General features: G+C 36.3%; 1 protein-coding gene across 1 annotated transcript in view; it reads right to left on the bottom strand.

Annotated features, from left to right (window-relative positions):
• Positions 1 to 921: 921 nt before the first annotated feature.
• The window catches only part of LOC149795267 (uncharacterized), an 80,960-nt gene continuing 55,442 nt past the window's right edge, over positions 922 to 26,439 (bottom strand). Inside the window, exons 9-15 of the mRNA XM_089964069.1 lie at positions 25,746 to 25,894; positions 24,352 to 24,377; positions 23,249 to 23,360; positions 15,324 to 15,479; positions 9,397 to 9,538; positions 7,512 to 7,619; positions 922 to 3,345 (exon numbers count right to left, since the gene is read on the bottom strand). Of these exons, the coding sequence (XP_089820195.1) occupies positions 1,705 to 3,345; positions 7,512 to 7,619; positions 9,397 to 9,538; positions 15,324 to 15,479; positions 23,249 to 23,360; positions 24,352 to 24,377; positions 25,746 to 25,894 (2,334 nt within the window). The 3' untranslated portion in view covers positions 922 to 1,704. The remainder of the gene's footprint in view (positions 3,346 to 7,511; positions 7,620 to 9,396; positions 9,539 to 15,323; positions 15,480 to 23,248; positions 23,361 to 24,351; positions 24,378 to 25,745; positions 25,895 to 26,439) is intronic.

Here is a 26,439-nt window from a genome sequence, read left to right as displayed (position 1 = left end):
TTTATTATAATAAAATTACTCGATTAAATGTTTATCATCGGCTAGTTTTTCTTCATGTTGCATATTTTCATGTTGAGAACATAAGATGCTATTTATTCACACTATATGACTTTAAGAATAATTACGACTAATTAAAGACGATAGCTATTGTTTTTAAAAATTACACATAACATATTTTACAACTTACATGATATCTTTTAATGGGACAATGCTGTTAATCACAACGCGTATTAGTCCATTTTAATAACAAAATGAATTAAATACCCTTCTATATGATAGTTTTCATACAAGGAGTCACACAAGAACGTGATGATTTGCATGGGTATTATAGTTTGTCAGTTTTTGTATCCAAGAGATACTGGGCGGTACCGAAATTAACTAAATCCTGGACTCTGTTTTAAAATTATACAGATATCATATAGGTTGAAGTTGTTTAGAACTGTCGTCTTTTAGTGAGAAATATACTTATCTAGCAGGTGAATAAGAAGGATACCAATGATGCAATCCGAACGAGCTTTTTTATAGCTTCTTACCTATACTACTGGACTTTCAACTTGGATTCGGCAAACTAAGTGCCATCTAACGTAGCTTTAAAATATGTTCAGGTATATCGCTATGATATCTACAATATGTCAATTTATGGTGATGTCTAGCATGGGGTATCATGCCGCAGGTACGTTGCATCATGTCCCACCCGGTTACATTATCCTGACACTAGGATATGAGAGCATATATTTTGGAACTAGTGCAGTTAGGAAAGCGACACAATTGCCCTCTCGTTATAAGTTCTAGTTCTAACCAATATAGCGTATTACACTCGATTATTATATATCGTTAGACAAGTGATTGGGGTACATACCTGGGAGTTTATATAGCTGAAGTTGTACAAAAAGACTTTGTATATCCAAGGGAAATGTTTTATTCACATGTGTTACGAACCCATTGACTTATTCGACAAATATGTCATGCAGCAGAATTTATTTTAATATTTAAATGTATAATTTATACCCCGTCTATAATGCATTGTATTATCTCACATAAGAGAAAAATAGCAATTATTCAGTTATTACATGATGAAACGACATTGGAAATACATTATTTATACTGGGATATATCCAATGCAAAGAAAGCATAACGTTAAAAAAATGACCACGGTATTCAAGGACTCAAATATTATTACATTATATATATATATATATATATATATATATATATATATATATATATATATATATATATATATATATATATATATATATATATATATATATTAAACAACAAGGATTCATGTTACGTCCTTTCCAATGGAATATATACGAATATGGAATATACAAAAATCTGGTAGACATGATAGCATTAGAAATATACTGCCTTATATATCCTTAAGCTGCCGTAGTTATTGTTGGAGTCGCTGCTGTTATTGTAGGAGCTGGTGTGTTGGTTGTTATAGGAGTTGCTTTGGTTTTTGTATCGGTAACTGTTTTTGTTTTAGGGGCAGCTGTAGTTGTTGTAGGATCCGCCGTGGTTGTGCATCGTAGCTGTAGTTGTTGTTAGTTATGATGTTGTTAAAGGAGCAGTTGTAGTTGTCGACAGAACCACTAAGGTTGTACGAGTCGCAATCGTTGTTGTTTAAGATGATGTTGTTATAGGAGCCACCGTAGTTGTTTTAGGTACAGATGTAATTTAAGAAACTGGAGATGTTGTTTAAGGCGCTGTGGTTGTTGTAGGAGCAACTGTAGTAGTTGTGGGTGCAGATGTTGTTGTGGGAACTGCATTAGTTGTTGTTGGAGCCACTGTGGTTGTTGTAGGAGCAACTGTAGTTGTTGTGGGTGCGGCTGTAGTTGTGGGAGGTTGCGTAGTTGTTGTTGGAGTCGCTGTAGTTGTTGTAGGGGCATCTGTGGTTGTTGTGGGAGCCACAGTGGTTGATGTCGGTGCAGCTGTAGTTGTCGGAACTGCAGTAGTTGTTATTGGAGCCGCTGTAGTTGTTGTTGGTGCAGGTGTTGTTGTGGAACCTGACGTGGTTGTTGTTGGAGTCGCTGTGGTTGTTGTATGAGCAACTGTAGTAGTTGTGGGTGCCGATGTTGTTGTGGGAACTGCATTAGTTGTTGTTGGAGCCACTGTGGTTGTTGTAGGAGCAACTGTAGTTGTTGTGGGTGCGGCTGTAGTTGTGGGAGGTTGCGTAGTTGTTGTTGGAGTCGCTGTAGTTGTTGTAGGGGCATCTGTGGTTGTTGTGGGAGCCACAGTGGTTGATGTCGGTGCAGCTGTAGTTGTCGGAACTGCAGTAGTTGTTATTGGAGCCGCTGTAGTTGTTGTTGGTGCAGGTGTTGTTGTGGAACCTGACGTGGTTGTTGTTGGAGTCGCTGTGGTTGTTGTATGAGCAACTGTAGTAGTTGTGGGTGCCGATGTTGTTGTGGGAATTGCATTAGTTGTTGTTGGAGCCACTGTGGTTGTTGTAGGAGCAACTGTAGTTGTTGTGGGTGCGGCTGTAGTTGTGGGAGGTTGCGTAGTTGTTGTTGGAGTCGCTGTAGTTGTTGTAGGGGCATCTGTGGTTGTTGTGGGAGCCACAGTGGTTGATGTCGGTGCAGCTGTAGTTGTCGGAACTGCAGTAGTTGTTATTGGAGCCGCTGTAGTTGTTGTTGGTGCAGGTGTTGTTGTGGAATCTGACGTGGTTGTTGTTGGAGTCGCTGTGGTTGTTGTATGAGCAACTGTAGTAGTTGTGGGTGCCGATGTTGTTGTGGGAACTGCATTAGTTGTTGTTGGAGCCACTGTGGTTGTTGTAGGAGCAACTGTAGTTGTTGAGGGTGCGGCTGTAGTTGTGGGAGGTTGCGTAGTTGTTGTTGGAGTCGCTGTAGTTGTTGTAGGGGCATCTGTGGTTGTTGTGGGAGCCACAGTGGTTGATGTCGGTGCAGCTGTAGTTGTCGGAACTGCAGTAGTTGTTATTGGAGCCGCTGTAGTTGTTGTTGGTGCAGGTGTTGTTGTGGAATCTGACGTGGTTGTTGTTGGAGCCACTGTGGTTGTTGTAGGTGCAGCTGTAGTTGTTGTTGGTGCGGCTGTAGTTGTGGGAAGCTGCGTAGTTGTTGTTGGAGTCGCTGTAGTTGTTGTCGGAGCAGCTGTAGTTGCTGTGGGTGCAGCTGTAGTTGTGGAAGTTGCCGTGGTTGTTGTTGGATTCACTGTGGTCGTTGTAGCAACAGCAGAAGTTGTTGTGGATGCAGATGTAGTTGTGGGAGCTGCAGTAGTTGTTGTTGGAGCAGATGTGGTTGTTGTAGTAGCCATTGTTGTTGTTGGCGGCTCCAGTGTAGTTGGTGGTGGTTTCGGTCCTGGTACACATAAACCTCGGAAACACCACTGTCAAAGTATGAACAAATCAAATAAAATAATCTACCTGTCTTTTTCAATCTCGTGTTTATGAATGTCGTAATTTTATTTTTGAATCAAGTCCATATGTGTAAATATTTTGGGTGAGGACTTCTGTTTTAAATAGACCAATCTCAAAGTGATTTCTATCTGCCAGTTGATAAAGCCAATTCCCTTTTATTTGTTTGAGCGTATGGTGCATTTCGATCTGTGACTTGATTTCCAAAACTTGCTAGCTAGCAATTCCACACTACGTGTGAATGAGTGATGATCGAAGTCATTGTCAGCGAAGTGGTGTCAGCTTCGGGAAAACAAAGCGTGAAACGTTCTCGTTACACCCTACTCAACATGGCAGGAAGCACGTACCGTGCAAAATCATTAGCTTGTATATTATTTTCAACCTTTTCTGCTCTAAGCCACGTACAATAATAGCAATGGTACTTTATAAAATTACCATAAAAGGACACGCATTAGACTGTGTGAAGCAGGTTTGTTACTGTGCCCCCACCGCCCTTGATGAAATTATCCACGCTCATAATTTACAAATTTGAATATTTTTTTTGGGCGAAGAATAAATCAACAGAAAATTATGATTATGTTATATCTCCCCTGCACGTATTCCGAAACCTTACTAATACCAATGGTTTCGAAATACTATCCATGACGAACATTTGGATAGGATTCTGGATTACTTATATTATTATTAGCAAGAAAAAGAAGTCACTGCAACCATTTGGTACTTCTCATTGGGCTATCACATGTGATAAAGTTGAATGCTCGCATAATGTTGCATGACAACACATAATACAACGTCCATGAAATTGAGCTATATGTAAATGAAAGTCATGAAAATATTTACCTAAGAATAAAAAACATGTATGTTACATTTAACTGCACATACCCTTTGATTGCCTTGGATGTCTAATGCGATCACACCTATACAATTTCATGGCTGTATTATGAACGTGTATGCGATCAATAGAACTTGCCAAGTACAGTTTTTTTTTTCAAAGCCACCGAATCTCATCGATTCATCTATCGCAGCTGTGCTGCTCAGTTCTTTTCCCATTTATTGAAAAATCTACTTAGAAGGAATATCCTGGTGACACTTTAAGAAATCTTTATGTAAAATAAATCCATTGTGGCATTTGGTTTATTTTTGAAGTTTATTTTACCTGTGCGATTTGCAGCCTTTTAAACACTAGGAGATATATATCTCTTTATCTATATATTTAAAGGCCTCCGGACGTTACTTTGCCTTTTGTGTCTTATTACATAACTTAAGAGAAACAATTATTATGCAGTCGCATTGATCGCTGTAAAGGTCTATTAAAAACAAAATGTGAGTATTAACTGAAGTTAATGAAACCCTCGGAAATCATTATCTATTTATAATCAACCGAAAATTCATGACCCATGCTATTTTCTGCGAACAACCAAGTTGATCTCAATAACTTATTGATTACAAATTCACACACCAATGTAAAATTGTCCTTGTGCATTTAATAAGAGGTGTCTATGATCTTCAACCTGTGTAAATTTTATGAATGATATTTTGGCTACACATTTAACAACTGGTATACAGGACAATTTTTTTTCTAATACATTTTTATCTCATGACCCTTGCTTGGTAATAGATATTCATCTGAGACATAGCGAGCGAACCCATACATTCTCTTCGTCATCTTGTATTGTTAGTACCATATGGTTTGTGAAAATATAAATTTTTATTAAAGTAAAATACTCCAACAATTTCATGAGCGATCATTTTAAAAGGTATGGATGCATGCTATTTGTCCCGCCCTGCAAAGAGAGTTTTATTAGATATGCCTAAAGTAATTATGCTAAACTTAACTTTTTAACCATTAATATAGCAGATTATATAAAACAGACGACTGAACATATCTGCTGGAACTTGTAAAACAACATGAAGAAATAAAAGGCATGCGAAAGAGAAAGTAATGCAGAAAAGGCAAGTGGTGCAAGATCTTCTAGCTAATAAAAATAGCATCGTGTAACATTTGAAGAAAATAATGTACAGGAATGGTTTAACCGTCATGATGCTTAAATGTTCATTTACCAAGGTGTTTTCTTATGGAATTATATAAATTCAAGACGTACATGGATACTGGATAGCATATTGTTTTCTTTTTTACAGAAAGGGAAAATATTCGAATATGTCAGAACGGAGATTAACCTGCTCAACAGTAGCGGCTTATTGTACAAAGACGTAATGAGGCCATGGATATTTCTTTTTGAAGAAATTTCTTTTGAAAAAGAAACAAAATATAAAACAACAGAAAAACGTAACTTATCGACAACTCAAACTATGGAAAGTTGACGTTCCTGCATATCTCCTCTTTGATAATACATCACTGATTTTAACGATTGCGTTTACCAGCTTATACGCATCTTTAGTCTTCGTAAAAGCAAAGTATCATTTTCTTTGTACATCTCTTATAATTTTGAAGAATAATAAAAAATCTACTTTGGGGTTTGCACCAAGACAAGGAAATTACATTATTTGTCTTCCCGCGACTGGGATTTCTTTGTCTTCAAAGATGATTTTTCTCATTCACTTTTTTCCAATTAAATTTTAAACAGCCTGCAATTTTGCAATATAATTAGCAGATTCAAAACAGTATTCATCAGATATTATTATGGCCTCTCACTCTCTATCGAAGTCATCAGGTTTAGCGCTCTTTTATGAAAATGGTAATAATTATCTAAGTTGAATCTAACTAAATAGGCCGCTCTTAAAAAGAAACAAAAAGAAATCAAGAACAATTTACGTGTTGCAAGTATTGCTCAATGAGCGTCTCGATCGATGTGCTTCTATTTTGACCCTAGGTACTTAAGTTCTACGTATGAGAAAATAGAAACATACAAATATTAGGTATTAATACTGTATTACCATATTTAATGAATGGATGTCATATGAAAATAGCAATAAATAATGAATATAATTTCATCAATTCTAATTTGCAAAATGTTCTATAGCAGGCAATCCTACGATTCTGTGCATTTCAATACACCTACAGGTTACAGTTCTAACGAAGTGTGTAATGACTTTCGTTTTATATCTTTGATACAATAATGTGGAACCGAATTCATTAACAGTGACATTTTATGTCAATCTGTGAACATGAAATGATGCCCAACAACAAATCTGTCATAAGTTCACTGTGACCTTCAGTCTCATTCTACGATGAAATTATATGGATCCCCATGTATTGAGTCCCAAACTAAAGGAACTCTTGTCACGATATACCTCTCATACAGTGAATTGTGCTGGAGGGAATCGATTATTGCAAAATCAATGGTTAATTTTACGTGCAACAAGTGATAAAGTTAGGAAATAAACAATGGCTCTATATTTGGTAGCAAAAGATGCATACTGCAAAGAAGGGGCTTTGCGATTGCCACATATGAACTAGAGTGTAACTAATTCTATGCGGGGAGTTCTTTATATTTTCTCTTTTTTTTTCTTATTTTTGTTCTTTCTTTTATTTTTTTTTATTTTTTTATTTTTATTTATTTATGTTTTTTTGGGTTGCTACGGAGGTAACGTGGCACTCTTATTTTATTAAGAATGAGATACTTCATTTTCAATCAACCAAGGAAAGAGATAAGCCACTCTACTAATATAATTTTCATTTGACGACTAAAATTTGACTGTTCTAATGCATGCATCTATACAGGCGATTCGCCGACAGATAAATATTACATACTGCAATGAAATAAACGAATCAATTGATGTTTCCTATGTGTAAAAGAAATACGAATGATATAAATAAGATTCTGATGGAGATTACAAACGCGATATAGCAAGAAAGTTATGGATCTGCTGAATTCAAATAAACGACTGTTTCACAGTTGATTTCTCTTAGTAAAGTCCGTTTTGCATTCCAGCTTTGTTGGTTTGATTAAAATATTATATTCCTGCACAATCTCTATCTTATAAAGACATTTCATGTAAACCCCATGTCCCGTTATTGACAAAACAATTAACTTATATCATTACCTAAGCCTCTTGTTAAATGTTATATAAATTTTCCAGTAATATCGATATTTTTTAAAAGACTTGTTAAGCCCAATTTGTTATTGGAAACAGAGTTTAATACCTAAGAATAAAAGCATAACATGTTGAAACGTACCCCGTACGCCGTACCAGGACATGGAGAATGATCCAGAACATGGCAAAGTGTCCCATTGCAACCCGTTGACGTCTGGCATATAATTCCCCTGTAACATATATCAGCTCCCTGCAGATTAAAATATTGCCAATTTATTGGAAGCAAAAATAAAATTGTTTCATTTATTCCATTACTGTAGCTGTAATATCGTTTGTAATGTAGCATCGCAACATTTTCTTCTCATGCAAGAGTATTGTAATTTATCTGGTTCTTACCAAAGAATTCACAATAATTCAATACTTTCAAAAACAGCAAAGTGTTGCAGACTCACTAGTCATTAAATATTATTTTATAAGCAACGTTTCAGTAAATATCATGTCGTAATAGAATTTGTATGCTTTGGTGAAAACATAAAATCACTTTGAAAGCTAATTTTTTTTTTGTCGTTCATTTAAAATTACAGCAAATAAATTACGTCAAGTACATAAGTGCACGTGTGCTTTGGGTTTCTTTACCAATAATAGATTTGGTGTGTAACGCCATGTGAATAATTACAGCCAGAGCAGAATATGGAGGAGGCATTGTACAATGCACTACCCTCAAATAATATAGGAAAACATATAATCTATCCATTTAAATAAAGCCATATCTGACATATTCTTGTAATAATAAAAATTGACTTTTTGCCTTCTCATCTTTCTCATTTTGTTAAATTTGCCTGTGAAAAAGCTGTTTGATTCTGAGCAGAATGGCTTGATTTAATCGCTATGGTCACTTTTAGTTACTTCCTCAAAAGATATGCATATGTAAGGAACTACCTGATTTTATAGATGCTGAATCAGTAGGCAAATTTTTGATATATTTATATACTTTGGAAAACGCTTAAAAAGCACAATTTAATCAGAAAGGGAACAGCTCTGAAAGAAGTCTGTTTAGACAATGCTGTTATAAACGAAGCTTTATCGCGATCTGGTCAGTATTTTTTGTCGCAAATGTGCAACCAAAAATGTACGACCAACTCATCCCATTGGAGACATGAAATCATATATTCACCCTGTAAACAGATATGTTGTCTCCGCAAATCATTTATTTTCATTATTTCGACAACCCTGCCACCAGAGAAAGAAGCTAGAACAAAAGTATCATAATATTCTAAATATAAAATGGATTTCAAACCAGATAGAGACTGAAAAGTTCTTCTGACCTAAGACTAGATATATTGCGAGGTATTTATTACACATTAATATATATGTTATCTCCAGCCATATTAATCCAACATTATACATTCTTCAAATGAAAATGTTCAATATGCAGACCCTTTATTACTAATAATCGATGTTGTTTATATTCCAACATGAGTCACGTATTTTAATGTTTTCTAAATTCGCATATTTAGAAAATAAGATATATATTTTCAAGTTTGATGTATATGCTAAATGTGTAATTATATCAGTTTAACACTAATTAGCTTTGCATTTGAGGACAAGGGGTATGGTGTGTTTCAAAATGTAGCTCCAGAACTTACTAAACAATCAAGAATACTATATTTCTTAACATTTATAACCATTTTGGTAGAGATCTTAGAGCCTACCTTGCTTGGTCGGCGAGAAAATGTTATCATCATCGTCGTATTCGACAAATTCACCCTTATCGTTATCGTCATTTCGTTACCATTATGGCATAGAATAAGACCAAAGGAAATAAGAATAAAAGAAAAGTGCAGTAGGCATTCAAGACGGAGAAAGACATAAAAGAAATTAATCCAAAGGAGCTGACATATCGAAGAGTTATAGAGAAAAAGAAGGAGGCCAAATCGTAAATTAGATTGCTAGTATCACAAGATAAGCACAAAGCACTGAACAATACGAAGCAGTAGAAGAAATTTATTAAAATGAAATTGACATACCTTGTCACATGCAAAGGATGTAGTTCCAAAATACACTTGACATTGCTGATTCAAACTAAGTACTTCCCCACCAATAGGCTGTGATATGTAAGCTGTGTACTCCGCATCGGTGAAAGAATGATGACGTGTGCACCTCTTTGGGCTGGATAAGTACTCAAAGTTATGAACATTTTCTTCCTTTGCTTTTTTAATATATATATATATATATATATATATATATATATATATATATATATATATATATATATATATATATATATATACATATATATATATATATATATATATATATATATATATATATATATATATATATATATATATATATATACAATAATGCACACATCCATATACAGTTCCACAGGATATAAAAAGACACTGGTTATCATAGAAACAATATGCGTTTTCAATAATATATAGATTATTTGAAGTCCTGGTACAGTGTTAGTCTGCTATATATGTGGGGAAGTAACAAATATAGGTTGGTATTAAAATATTCCCTATGATGAGAAATTGTGCTCCTTTTGTGCAGACACAGAAGAGTTTCACTTTGCTGCCAAATGCCCCATGTATGGTAATTTGAGGAAGGTCTGGGTACCTTCATGAGTAAATTGTAATACAAACAATATCAAGTGTTATAACTTTATCTTGAGAATCAATAGTAAAATTATTATCCTACATAATTACGATATGTATCGGGGAAAATATTTAAAAATGAGAGAATCAGTCTGTTAATCTTCGAGAAGTTATATTTTATGGTTGTACCATATTTTTAATTACATGCATGTAACTTGGGGCGGTGGCCTTTGATATAATACACATTATTATTGTTATTATTATTATTATTATTATCATTATTATTATTTCTTCAAATATGACAAGCTAATAATAGTCAGTTACACGTATATATTTGATGAGGTTAGAAACGATACAGTTCTTGTAGACAAAAGATAGGACTCTGGCCGAATCTCGGCTTTTGTTAGTGAACCATTCTTCAAGGACGTTAATATATTAAGAAAAAAAGTCCCTCAAAAAATATAATTTGATTAGTTATTTCATCTAAGGCTAGCGTACTAAAGTGGAACTTAATGTTGGTTTTGTCTATTCATTCAGAAGAAAATGCAAATGCAGTGTAAGAAAATGAAATAGCATACCCAAAAATGAAATATACTAACTATAAAATAATAATCCGGTGATTTTATCGCCTATACTGGAACGGAACCAGATTTTATCAGACATTATAGTATTGTTGACCTACGTCACGATTTTAATTATTCAGAAGACGAAGTAATGTATGATCGGGTTAATCTAGACGTAAGGGAGATAAATTAATATGAAGAGAAACTTCTACAACTATGACAAATTACTGGATTGAGATTCGCCAATGGTAGATGTGTATCAAATAAAGGGATAGAGAAATCTGCAATTATATATGGGAACTCGGCCTCATAAATAAATTATATCTTAGTCGCAGTATGTATCTTTAAAAAGATATCATCCTTGGACAAAGATCATAGATTGGAATCAATGCACATGTCTACTGTATTTTCATTTTTATCCTTGGGCAAACTAGAGCAAAAGGCATTAAGTGTCTCTGTGGGAAACGAAATAAATAAATACATACGGAAAAAAAGAAAAATGTCTATCTTTTATCCAAAATTGCAAAGATATATCAAAGTTCGGTTACGATTGTAAATGATATAAACAATAACAAACTTAATGAATGTCTCAAAACAATAACTGATATTTACCATGATGCAGCGAGCACAATGAATGCAATAAATGGAGGATTCAAATGGGTAACGATTTAATATTGAATTTATTTAATGAGTTGAATAATGTCTAGCTTTTAAGAGCCTTGACTGGCAAAAGCTGGACATTATTTAAAAAGTTTCATAAATTTAATATTACATCATTACCCATTTGAGATTCTTTATATTACATAGCTTTATTCAGTAGAAATTTATTTAGATAGAAAGAAGAATGCATTATTTCGTTCATTCTGACAGACGTTATGCCTTTCATTTGTTGTGCATAGAAAATAGTTCCAAACAAAATAGAAATAAAAAAGTATATTTTACATTTTTGCTAACTATAAATCAAACTATAAGCGTCCATCCAAATATACAGAACATTTTACAAAAGACAAAACATTTGTCAACACAAAATGTCAAATGCGTGTGATGTCACATTCTTTCATACAGTGCACAGTATCGGTTTGAGTTAGCCTACACAACACAGTGCCAGTGTTTACGCTGAAATTGTAGATCACAACTAAACATTACATTGTTGCGATATTTTTGTGAAAAGAAGACTACTGTATGCAGAAATACAGATATTTACTATAATGTATTTGTGACTGGATGTTTGCAGTATTTGATTTGGAACATTGGATTGTACAGAGGACGCAAACAAATTTCTTTTTTGGTCGGACTTGCATCACATATTTACCTCGTAAATATGATGTGGTTGGATAAAGTTCTCTCATTTGAAGAGACCGTTTTATGTCTACATTATTCTGTGAACAAATGTGAGATTTTTTATTTCTGTAAGTTCACATTTAAACCAAACTTGTATATAGGGTGGATTCCATGGTAGAGATATACCGCCACTCCACAGTCGCTGTCATCTGAGCAATTCCCGTAGTTTTACTTGTAGTTATTGTTATTGTCTTCGGGTGTTCATCATTTTTCATATTATGAAATGTTATAATAATATAACAAACCCCTGTGGGGGTAAACTGGCAATACTGAAACAGACGAAACCATTTTTCCCCAATTCCCTTTCTGGAGTCGAATCGAAAAATGGCGGCCAAAAATATTCAAAACGAAAACAAAACATTCCAGAAGGCGGGGTTGAAAACGTTTACCCACAATCACAAACAGTCAGTAAAGAGATTACTGCACAATACTTTCATGGCTTATTTAGACCAATCAGAATTACATAAAGTTATAATATCAAAAATATTAAACTGCACACACTATTGGCAAAGTATTTAATTAAAAGCAAATCCGGGCTGTGACATCACCAAGAAGAATTTTTAAATGTCAACTTTGGTTTGACACAGATTGTACAACCACCAAAAGAAAAACCTAAAATTATTAAAGACTGTTCTTATTAATAAGCACACGAGAATTGCTTAAAAATTATAAATGTTATAGAAATATGTATAAATCGCTTACAAGAAGCTGGCAAAAGCAAGATGAATTAAAACCAAAAAAAATGGTCTTTTATCTGCTTTTTACTTTAAAAATACACAACATTTCTGGTGCCTTGTAAAGAACTTGGTGTGAATACTTTTCAAAATTGTTTTAATGTTTCAGTTATATTGACCTTTTACAGGGAATTGAAAACATTCAACTAATTCACGTGACTTTAGATAGAACAATCACTGCGGAGGAGTTACCTCTAACATTGAGTAAACTGAAACATGACAAAACAGGGGGAATATATGTTTTATCCAGCGACTTCCTTGTATGTACGAGCAACATAACAGAACCAATATTAATAACATTATTTAATAAACTATTCGATGTTGGATATTATCCAAAATATTGGTCAACGGCTATCATTATACCAACTTTGAAGAAAGCTGTGCAAAATGAACCCTCCAATTAATGAGGTATTAGTCCATTACTTGTATTGAGCAAAGCGTTTACATCGATTTTAAATAACAAAATATATAAATGGGTGGAGAAAAAACGAATTACTGGTCAAAGAGCAAGTATGATTTAGAGCAGGATATTCTACAGCAGATGATATATTTATATTATATACATTAATTTGTAAATATTAATGAAAACGTAGGGGTAGATTCTGTGCAGTATACGTTGACCGTGAAACTTCTTTGATAGGATAGAGAGTTGTTCACTGTCCCAAAAGTTACTTAGTGAAAATATTAACTAAAAAATGTTAATAATTACGAAGACAATTTATAATGATGTAACAACATGTGTTAAGTCCAGCAGTCTTATTACTAATGTATTTAACTGTCCTTGTGTTTCATCACCTTTACTCTTTTCTTTATTTTTGAATGATTCGAACCCCTTTTAAGCTGATGGAAACAAGGGAGTGTCTGTAAAAAACTATTTGTAATGTAGCATGCGAACGAGTTCATTGTCTTTGCTGACACTGCTCACCAGCTACAAGATTTGCTCAATAGGATGCATGCATATTGCCTTAAGTGGAAATTAAAATTGGCTATGAAAAAAGCAGGAGATGAATTTCGCAGAGGTCGCTATCACAGAAATTACGAAAGGTGGTAATATGGCCATACAAAAGTAAAGATTAAATTATATTATAAGTATCTAGCATGTATATTGTCTTCAAAAAACTCTTGAAAAATTTGGCAGATTACTGGTAACTGGATATCGTCTTCTGTTTGACGCGACGATAGTTCTCGTCCTTAATTATTGGGCTGAGGTTTGGGGGTTTACGATGACAATGATATTACAAAAGCTCATTTGTCATTTTTGTTAATATATCTTCTCCAACTGCATTCATATATAACGAATTAGGAAGAATTAGAATGCAGTGTTTAAGATATAAATGTATTTTGAAATGTTCGCTAATTTCTAAAAATGCCGGAATACAGATGTCCTAAACGATGCTACGATTTGCATTTAAGATTCGGCAATTTTGATTGTTGGGGTAACAATGTTAAAAAAGCTTCTATTTACACTTCGATTTGGCAATGTTTGATGTACTCAGGGCGTAAAGGTGAAAATACATTTCACAGATTATTCAACCAGAAAGGTTGCAGGATGATATTAAGTCGATGGAAAGACTTGTGTTTCTATAGGTAGAAGTAGCATTTAGTTGGCGAAGATATCTAGAATTGTTGGCAGATAGCGCTCTTTGCTATTTAATTACTATCCTTAGAGTGGAGAACCTGCCAATCAGAGGCAATACGGGGAGATATAAAAGTATTTAATATAAGAAATGACTGTGTCAAATTTGTAACGTTAACATCGAAAATGAATTCCATTGTATTACTGCTTGTCCGCTTTATGGAGAAATACAAAGAAAATATTTACCCACATTTATACATAATCATCCAACTATAGAAATATTTAGGTCTTTTAAACAAAATGATACTATTAATATTCTGATGACTCATTTATCAATGTGTGCTATGAAACCTTTAAAGATTAGAGAAATCGTTTTATCAAAGACACCTGCTACATACAACTTTAGATCAATATCACAAAACTAGTTCCATCCCAATTTTAGGGTTACCCTTAAATTCATTTGTGTGGTTACTGTGTAGTATATACTTGCATCTCACCCAATTCGAAAAATGCAAACTTGATTACTTTAATGTATAGTACTTCCAATAGATACGATGTTCTTTTGTAATGTACTATACATTTGTTGTACCACATAATGTATGAATAAGTACTATCATTATTATAATATAAAGTTTTATATTTTCTCATGTACTTATAACTTCAATTGTATGAAGTGGAGGCAAATCATGTGACAGTAGATGTTAGTAAACGATGCTCACAGTAAGGTGTATATTAGTATATTATGTGCGGATAAATACTATATTCTGTTTTAATTTCAGATGAAGATTGTTTAGCAGATAAATCAAAAGTTTTGAATTTTATGCCGCATGCAATACCTATATCAGATAAAGTCTCACTAAACATGTGGTGGTGGTACGAATACCTTAGTTTCACTGAATTTAACCATTGATTTGAAAGTGAATGTAGGTTTTATCAGTGAATGTGGATTCTTGACATATCATCGGTTCTATGCCATCAGAAGCTTTAGAAAAGAGAATTGGACAACGATAAACTGTCCATGGTCAATAATGCATCTAATCATTTTTATCACTTTGTTTTTTCAGTGATAATAAAATATTTATCGAAACTTTATTAACAAAAATGAGCAACACGCTTTACTTAAAAATGATACCTTACCTAAGCTTATGCAGGAAGTTTGTCATGGAATGTATGCTGCAAGAAGAAAATGTGTGTTGTATTCTTGCTGTTGTGTCGTTCGCTGTGTAAAAGGATGGAATCATAATGTACCCATGTGAACAAGAACCAGTTGTAGGATCATGACCAGCTGCAAGGCTGAAATACATAAATAAATAAATTATATATAAATAAATGTTTCCCTCTGACATCAAATGTTCTACAAACTGAAAGTTGCAACAGGCAATAATAAGAATTTGCGGTCACAGCATTTCAAATTGTGGAAATTCTGCTTCAAATCAGTTAAGTTGATTCGTTTCAGATCAGACAAACATACAGTCAAAACAACATATCGCAATTTTAACGCATTCTTTTGACAACTAAGAGAACATTCAACGACAATCTCTCAATCAAATGTCAATTATAGAAACATTTTCCTGTTTAAATTAATTGATAATCATGGGACAATACGTTATTTGTGGACACTAAACAGCCCAACAATTTCTCACCTCTAGTTACATCGAAAGTCTGTTAAAATAAAAAACTAGTTTTAAAGTATTCCTTGCAAGTTTTGTTTCTCATCAAAATGTTTGAAGAATAAACATCGAACTTCTATGAAGTATTTTAATTGTGTTTCATTCTCTAAACGTTAGTGGTGCGTATTTTCTACATATAAACTATCTGGATCTGAATTCTCCTTCCAGGTCCAACATTTACTATTGCATGGCCTATCTGCTATATTACAATGTATGTATGTATGTATGCATGTATGTATGTATGTATGTATGTATACATGCATGCATGCATGGATGGATGGATGGATGGATGTATGTATGTATGTATGTATGTATGTATGTATGTATGTATGTATGTATGTAGAGAGAGATGGACAGATATAGTACTGCTCGACCAGACATTTTCTTCATAGGCGTGTTTGTGTTTATGTGTGGGGGTAGGGACCTTGCTCCGTCAGATATCTTCCATTTCTTTTGATCATTCTACTAAGAGGTTGAGCCGTATTTAACACTGGAATTGCACGAGCTCCTTGAATGGTAGTCAGTTAATGCATAAAAAGAAACATCATTTGTTGCACCTTTTTGATAAATAATGAATGTTCTTATTCAGTGACCATGCAATAATAACGATTATACACCTTTTAGTGAAAATGTTTATCCTAGAGCAAGAAAAGGAGTGCAAACTCTTTTAAAGTCTTCGCTCACACCTTGACTAATGTGTGCACACAGCGAACTGTGTATTATTCATATCTTCAGAACCAGATGACTTTCGTGAACCATTAAGGATTTAATCTTTATCAGCTGACTGCGCGGCTCTTATAGACGAGTATGTTACCTTTATATGTTAATAATATGACGTCACTTTTGACCTAGTAAATAGTGACCGCAAATACAGTGATGTCAACCAGCTAAAATAATAAAAACAAAAAGTGAAATGTATATGAAATCTCAAAATATCATTATGAATTTAAGGGATTTAGACATTTCTAAATAATTTTGTCTAAATTTACAGATTCATAAATCAGTATCTTGCTCAAAGTATTTGATAACTTCCATTTATAATGCTCAATTTGTGCAAATTTCACAATTCTGAAATTCTTACTCAGCTAATATTGTCTTCTCTATGCCGTTACATATGAATATATACTTTGACTGGAGTTGCACACAAAAAACTCATACATTTCTTTTTCCATAGAAAAAGAATTATCCACTTCCTCAAAAGAAATAATAACATACTCCAACATTTCACCTGTGATCAATATCAGAACACAATCCCTATAGTTCCATGGTGACTTTAATTGCCTAGATGTTCTCAAAGTCTTATACTTGATATTTGCAGTGTCCACAACAAACGTTAGATGCGCATTAATGAAAACACTATCCTGATCATTTAAACAGTTATTTACGAGGAAAGTTCTTAACTTCTCACAAACAGCCATGACCAGTGAGGCTCTCTGGGGTCTATAAAAGTAACATAGAAATCGTATTGAGGCCAAGAGCTATCGCATATCAAAGTGAGACGTACCATTTTTTAAGTCAACGTACTAAATTTGAGACTAAATGCAATTGATGATTTTGGAGAAAAAAAGCAAAAGCCTCAAAATCAATAGGCCAAGTCAACGACAAGTAATATTGCCGCTGGCTAAATGGACTGAACTGTCACATAGCAACTGCATTAAAATTCACCAAGTTAACTTTTCGACACATTGTGTTAGATTTAGGTAAGAGATAGAAGTCATTCATGTCATGAACATAGCTGGGATTACAAAAAAGAGCTTGCTAGTGACAAGGCATAAAAATGTCTTCTTTAGCTGGCTATAAGAATGGCAAAAGATATGCTTACATGTTTGCATCTTTTAATTTCCTCAAAATGTACTTTCTTAGTTCTGCAAATCCGAATTACAAGACCTATGTTAAAGGTTCCAAAACTTGATGTACAATTCTAAATTATATTGTAATTTGGACTACATTTCCAACTGCTATACTTTCTTGTTAATCCACTTCAAATGAACTGAATGTGCTATTCCATTGCGTCTGGTCAACAGTTGCAGTTGAACGAATTCATAATTCATATTCTCGCATTATTATGATTGAGTTTCAAGGGTTGTCATCGCCGGGGGCGGGTGTGGGAGATAAGCACCCACTTCCCTTGGAAATCTCCCAATGGCTTGCGTCTGATAGAGCCTCTGACAACCAAATCCAGCTCCAGGCCTTCACGAGTGGCGGAACCTGTTTAAACTGATTGGAGAAGGGATGACAGGCGAGCTTCTGGCACCTCAAAACCAGATGCTTCGGGCAGATGGGGCTCGTTAACCTTGGGTGGTCGCCCATCCAGGAGAAGGTAAACTCCGATTTCAAACCTTCGCTGCCTTGCGACTATACCCTCTCGTGGGAAAGGCTAAGGGAGTAAACCCCAACAGAAACTCCGGAGACGGAGTCCCAAAGGCGACTTGGCATTGATTTCAGTGTCATCTCGGCAACTCCTACGACGCAGCTGGTGCCATGACGTATCGGCTTGTCCTTTCCCTTGGATCCATCAGCTGCGTGGAGAGGGGGGATCATCTGCATGGGCAACATTTTATTCTCCAAATCACCCTGCCCAGGCTTGCGCCCTGGAGAGGACACTCCAGCTTCGCTCCATCGCGTCGACACAACACGGGAAGCAGCAGTTTACCGGTTATAAGTCACCGCTCGATTGGCGTAGAGCCAGACGCCAGGGGTTGCTTCTGACGGTGGGAGAGGCCAACATGTTTCACTGGACAGCTACCGCCCGCCTCAAACTAGGCAGCCCCCAGCCAATAAGGTGCCGTCCCGCCACAGTTCGCCTGCCTTGCTGGGTGCGTAAGGCTTAGGGTATACGAGTACGTGAGAAGCGGACTGCAACTACTGCACCAAGAAATAACAAAATAAAAAATAAAAAGAAGACTTCAATCCTCAAGCTAGGTACTTGGAATGTCCGGGCCATGCTGACTGGGCTTTCAGATGATCTCCAGACAATCAGTGATGTTCGTAAGAATTCAGTCATCAACGACGAACTTGCAAGGCTCCAGGTCGACATCGCCTCACTACAGGAGACACGACTACCAGATTATGGGTCCCTCAGAGAAAAGAACTACACATTCTTCTGGCACGGAAAGAGTGCAGATGAAGCCAGAGAGTTTGGTGTTGGATTCGCTGTCAGGAACACTCTGCTGGGGATGATAGGACCCTGCCAACAAGGAAATGGAAGACTGCTATCCCCCGCCTCCACACCTCAAACGGGCCTGTCAACCTGATCAGCGTTTACGCTCCCACACTAAGATCCTCCACAGATACCAAGGATGAGTTTTATGATGAGTTAAACTCGCTCATCGACAAAGTTCCCAAGGAAGAGAACTTGATTTTAATGGGCGACTTCAATGCTAGGGTGGGTGCCGATCATGACTCTTGGCCCTCCTGTCTTGGCAAGTTTGGCGTTGGGAAGATGAATGTTAATGGGCAGCGCCATTTAGAGATGTGCTCGTACCACGAACTCAGCATCACCAATTCATTCTTTCAGACAAAGCCACAGCACAAAGTATCTTGGATGCATCCTCGGTCTAAACACTGGCACCAGCTGGACTTGATCATTACAAGACGGTCAGCCATGCAGGGTGTGCTTCTTTCCAGTACCTTCCACAGTGCTGACTGCGATACCGACCACTCGCTAGTGTGCTGTAAAATGAAGCTTCAGCCAAAGAAGATCCACCTCTCTAGATAAGAGGGTCAACCACGCATTGATGTGAGCAAGACATCATATCCAGACAAGGCTGAGGAATTCACCTATGCTCTTTCCAAGACGTTTGACTCAGAGCCCCCCACCGGCTGTCCCAAAGAAAGATGGGATCACATCAGAGAGATTGTATACAGCACAGCCACACGGATCTTTGGTAAGAAGCAATCAAAGAACAATGACTGGTTTGAGGCTAACTCTGCCACACTCATGCCAGCCATAGAAGAGCGTCGCAGTGCTCACCTGCAATACAAGCGATCCCCCTGTCAGAAGACACTACAGGCATACAGGTCAACCAGAAGCAAAGTGCAGAGATTAGCACGGCAGTGTGCCAATGAATACTGGCTTCAGCTCTGTCAGAGTATCCAGTCAGCAGCAGATATTGGAAACATCAGAGGCATGTACGATGGCATAAAGAAAGCAATGGGTCCCACGAAGAAACTGACAGCACCATTGAAGTCTGCCACAGGCGATACCATCCACAACAAGGGCGAGCAGATGGAGCGTTGGGTGGAATACTACTCCGAACTGTACTCCAAAGAGAACCACGTGACCAATGATGCGCTCAACGCCATTGAAAACCTCCCTCTCATGGCCGAACTGGATGAGAAACCTACTGTAGATGAACTAAAGAATGCCTTAGAGAAACTGTCCCTAGGTAAAGCCCCAGGGAAGGATGGCATCATAGCAGAACTCATCAAGTGTGGATGTAGCGTGCTGCTCACACACCTGCACAACCTCCTCTGCCAGTGCTGGGACGAGAGTGCAGTGCCTCAAGACATGAGAGATGCTAACATCATAACCCTGTACAAGAACAAAGGCGACAGAAGCGACTGCAACAACTACAGGGGCATATCACTTCTCAGCATTGTGGGTAAAGTGTTCGCACGCGTCATCCTGAACAGACTGCAGACACTTGCTGACAGAGTTTACCCAGAGTCGCAGTGCGGGTTCCGTGCAGAGAGGTCCACAATCGACATGATCTTCTCTGTCAGGCAACTGCAGGACAAAATGCAGAGAACAACACAGGCCCCTCTTTCTGGCCTTTATAGACTTCACCAAGGCATTCGATCTGGTCAGCAGAGACGGACTCTTCACAATCCTGGCGAAAATTGGTTTCCCTCCAAAGCTGCTAAGCATGATCCAGTCCTTCCACGATGACATGAAAGGCACAGTGCAGTACGATGGCTCAACATTTGACCCCTTTGACATCCGCAGTGGAGTTAAACAGGGCTGTGTCCTTGCCCCCACGCTCTTCGGCATCTTCTTCGCAGTCCTGCTAAAGCACGCCTTTGGGACGTACACAGAAGGGATTTACCTGCACACACGATCAGACGGCAGACTGTTCAACCTGGCAAGACTGAAGGCAAAGAGCAAAGTGAGTGAAGTAACCATCAGGGACATGCTCTTCGCAGACGATGCTGCTCTAGCCACCCACACAGAAGCTGACCTGCAGCGCCTGATGGCCCGCTTTGCTAAAGCATGCGATGAGTTTGGGTTAACCATAAGCCTAAAGAAAACAAAAGTGATGGTTCAGGACGCGGACCCCCCCAACCATCATCATCAACAACTACGAACTTGAGGTGGTGAGTCAGTTCATGTACCTCGGCTCTACCATCACCAACAACCTCTCGCTCGATGCTGAGCTCAACAAGCGGATTGGAAAGGCATCAACAACTCTCTCCAGGTTGTCACAGAGAGTGTGGAACAACAGCATGCTGACCATGAACACTAAGATCACCGTGTACCGTGCATGCGTGCTAAGTACTCTCATGTACGCCAGTGAAACCTGGACTCTGTACGCCTCACAAGAGAAAAGACTGACCGCCTTTCACATGCGATGCCTCCGACGCATACTCGGGATCACCTGGAGCGATCGAGTAACAAACAACGAGGTGCTCGAGCGTACCAAGATTCCCAGCATGATAACACTCCTCCGCCAACGCCGCATCAGATGGCTGGGCCACGTACGTCGGATAGTTGACGGACGGTGCCCAAAGACATTCTTTATTCGGAACTCGCCTCTGGCAAAAGGTCGATCGGACGGCCACCTCTCCGCTTCAAGGATGTCTGTAAGCATGACATGAAAGCCCTTGATATCGATGTCAACACCTGGGAAGAGCTCGCTTTAGACAGATTAAGCTGGCGACATGCTCTGATCACTGGTCTGACAGCCGGAGACAAGCAACTCTTGCTAGCTGATGAAAGACGATCGCAGAGGAAGAAGAAGCAGGTCCAGCCAACACCTGACACAACCTTCAAGTGCAGCAAGTGCAGCAGGGACTACCACTCCCGCATTGGACTACTTAGCCACAGCAGACGCTGCACAACCACCAACCGGGACATCTCTCATGGATGCAATTCCATCGTCTCTCGAGACTAACGGATGTCAACAACAATTATTATGATTGCAAACAATGACATAAGAGAAAAACACTGATTCAAGGTGGTTCCACTATTCAATCACATGTACATCGTATGGAAAGCTAATAAACCCAGTCCCTCCGAGGCAAACAAAACCCCCTAAATTTAGTAGAATCAACATAAAAACAAACTCCATGCTTTTGAGATCAAGAAAAGTTGTTTCAACGCACTTTTATTCCCAGCATTACTCTAAATTTTAATTTTAAGTAGACCAAAACGAGAATTATTTTTGGAACTACTGAGCATGCTATCAAGTTTAAAGGTCTCTGAGCTGTGCTATGTGTGCATTAATATTGTTACTGTGTATTGATGAATGTATTGATGTGTATTTTTTTTCTGAAATACAGTATAATTCAATAACTTTATTTCTTGTAGTGTTTTTATTATTAATCCTGATAGAAAAACAAAATAAAGTATATAATAAAATGGTTTTTGTATTTGTATGTGAAAACATGAACTCGTTTTTACGTAAAAGTACGTTATTCCCAAGGTCTTGCAGTATTACTCGTTCATAGTTCCCGTACAAATGCAGCAACATATAAGTACTTGTATATCTCTATAAAAAAACAGCTACAAAACACCAATTATATTCAAACGACGCATTTATTTGTGAAGCTTTACAAGCCACCACAAAATGTTTACAAATGACCCATTACAAGCCATTACATAATGCTTACATATGACCCATTACAAGACATTACAAAAAGCTTAAAAATGACCCATTACAAGCTATTACAAATTTCTTACAAATTACCCATTACAAGCCATTAGAAAATGCTTACAAATGACCCATTACAAGACATTACAAAAAGCTTAAAAAATCCATTTTCAAGCCATCAAATAATGCTTACAAATGACCCATTACAAGCCATTACAAAAACTCACAAATTACCCATTACAAGCTATTGCAAAATGCTTACAAATGACCCATTACAAGCCATTACAAAATGCTTACAAATGACCCAATACTAGCCATTACAAAATGTTTACAAATTTCCCAATATAATCCATTACAAAATGTTTACGAATGACCCATTAAAAGCCATTACAAAACGCTTACAAATGACCCATTACAAGCCATTACAGAATGCTTGCAAATGACCCAATACAAGCCATTACAAAATGTTTAGAAATGTCTCATTTCAAGCCATTACAAAATGTTTACAAATGACACATTACAAGCCATTACAAAATGCTTACAAATGATCCATTACAAGCCATTACAAAATAATGCTTACAAATGACCCATGCTGTGAACGCTAGTCAGTACGAAACGGCAACCTCTATCTTCGATAATGGAAGCATGATAATAGGAATCCGTGAAGCACACAGCCGAAAACCAAGTTGTCCCTGCAATGAAAAGCGTCAACTTACAATATGTGGTTATCAAATTTTTCTAAAATTGTTATTTAATATGTGCCCTCATGATCTTAATCCAAAGTGGTATCAGACTAAGACAGAAGATAAAGGCAACATATTCCAAGATGCAGTATTATTACATTACTCATGGCTTTGTCGTCTTCATTCACCTACAAAGAGGCAAATGAAGAGTTGTCTTTACTATTGACAATTCTATTGCATTGATCCGATGTCACCCACACTAATTTCTATATAGCAATCATTTCCACTGAAATAAAATATTGGATGCGTCATTCTTTATTTTTCTCAATAATGTAGGTAAAGATGAACCTTTGTTATCAAATCAAAGCGATAATATCTGAATTCCTTTTTAAAGAGATAGTATTATTTTATCACTTTGTTTTGCCTTTATAATACATGTACAACTTTGGTGCCACAAGCTAAAGGTACCTGTGTTATGCATCGAGATAAATTTATTTAGCTTCGGAGATGCTGAGGTCATGTTAAAGGTCATAACTAATTGAATGCACAGTTTTGATTCAATAATTGGTGTTTTACGGCCTGCCAATGTATATGACAGGTTTCATTGTGCTAAGGCATCGGCTCTTATAGGTAAAGATGGATATGACTGGCGGTCATTACATTTTGGGTCTTGTCCGGCGCACACTACGGCAGAAGTCCAGTCCTGGTTTAGTGAAGAATTGAACCTGCACCAATAATAAGGTACGCTATTCATGGTGCTCCGAGGCTCTGTATAATTAGATACGTATGATTTCAATTGTTAGCAGGGATGAAATATAATTGGTATATACCTAGCTGAAGGTAAGTATGTAAAACAAACAATGGTCATTCTAAAGTTTTCTATGTCCGTGGAGTTTACTAAAACAATAAAATATTGCCGACACCAAAACTATATTTCCTGTGCATTATTCGTCCTGTTGAAAAATGTCGTATACATATATATGGGAATTTTGATACCAACCCCCTGAAGTTCCCTGAAACTTCTTCCTGCAAAGAAAAAGATGAGAAACGGGTACATTACATAGGTATTTTCTATTTTGTCTTACACGTGATTGTTCCCGTTCTTTTTTAATCTGAATGTGTTTGAAGGAATAATTTGCTTGTATTTTACGTTTTTCATGAGCTGAATATCCTTTCCCTTACTAGACTGAACATCCTGTGCTCTCTCTCTCTCTCTCTCTCTCTCTCTCTCTCACACACACACACACACACACACACACAATGTATATATATATATATGTATATGTGTGTGTGTGTATGTGTGTGTGTGTGTGTGTATAATTTTCAATAGGTCAAAATGTAAATCATAAGAAACACGGAATATTTACAAGGAATATGATAATTAAAATGTGACCTAATTAACGTGTGACATATTAAGTTCATTCTGATAAAGCATATTATATGGATATGATTATGGTATGTACTCTTCTAGATCTAAACATGTAAATTGTCATAATAATAATAAAATCATCAAATCAGTCTGTTTGTCTACATTAGTCTCTTTATTGCAATTCCAACAGATTCATATAAAAACATGGGAGGAGGCCAGTATTAACATTATCATGCAAAACGTCAAGACAAATCCCTTACATTTATCTCTGCAAATAGGTCGTTACATACATTATCCAAGTTCTTGGGATCGATCATCATATCCTTGCATAACATAGTATGACCAATCTTGATAGGCCTTTAACATCGCAATTACAAATTATCAGCCAATATTAAACCGTTGTAAAATGCCAGACAGATATTAACAAATAACTGCCAAGTTACCCCCTGAACAACACCATTTAATTATAGTTTACCTAACAGATTTGTAAAACATTTTTGATCGGCTATGTATATATCATTAAACCTATATATCCCAGTAAAATAATATACAGTCAGCATAATTAATTAGATACTTTGTGCATCTGGCCTACATGAATATTTGCACATATTTGTAGGTTTATATTCATACGAAATGTTACGTTATCATAGTTAAGGCACGCTTTATATCCACGCATTGTAAACACAATGATAACCTTTGTAAATGACAATCTATATTTTTAGACAAAAACACTTTACCTACAATTTCTCCTGTTCTAAATTGTAATTGTTCTTGTTTTGTTTTTATTAATACCCGCCATTATACAATATTCAAACCAAATGTGCAATTCATAGTCCGCATCTTTTAAGTTTTCGTAATAATGAAAACATCTTTAGCATACAGATGCAAAAATAATTTTATAGAGCTAACCACAAACACCCTCATATCTGGTTAATATAAGCTCGTCATTAAGAACGTGTATATACAGCAACAAAAAAGGTTACGAAAATTCATGAACTGCATCAGATATCAGTTTATATGCTTACTTTGTCATTGCCATAGCATGGTCATACTGGAGGTTGTTAGCAGTCCTATAGCTTTTTTGCCAAGCTGAGAACAAGTTTAAAGCTGTAGATGAATTGAGGCTTCCGTTTGAATCTCCGGCTTGATATGACCATGGAGCATCAGAGGCAACCTGACAAATAGAAACAAATATTTACGTCATCCTATTCCGGGCACAGAATTGCTGTAATTCTACAATTTGTAATGTAAATATTTGAACTGACAGTTAGTAAATGACAATAATCATGTACATTACAATACATGACACCGAAAAACATTTATCATAAATTATTAAATTAATCAATATTACCCATCTAAATATATATATTTTTCCACATTCATCTGTCTTGCTCGTAATGTACAAGATGTTAACATGTTTACATATCGTTGCAAGTTTTTCTTAATGGATAGACATATATGGTTCTAAAGATAGGCATACATGTTCGTGAGAACAAAAGTTCTTTGTTCCGAATAAATAAACGATTTGTTGGGGATAACATTTCGCTGGTTATATTATTGGCACTAGAATTCACCAGTACTAATTGTGTTATTGATTTAATTTCGTAGATGATATCTACTAGCAGAACTCCTCCTAGTAGAGTTCTTAATTTTTAGTATAGAACTGTATATACGTGAAACCTCATTAGATATAAATAGCTATATTTATGAGAAAATAGC

This window comes from Sinohyriopsis cumingii, chromosome 7, assembly GCF_028554795.1.
Source record: "Sinohyriopsis cumingii isolate HCF-2022 chromosome 7, ASM2855479v2, whole genome shotgun sequence".
In the NCBI taxonomy this organism is placed as follows: Eukaryota; Metazoa; Mollusca; class Bivalvia; order Unionida; family Unionidae; genus Sinohyriopsis; species Sinohyriopsis cumingii.
This window is presented reverse-complemented; position numbering and strand designations above follow the sequence as displayed.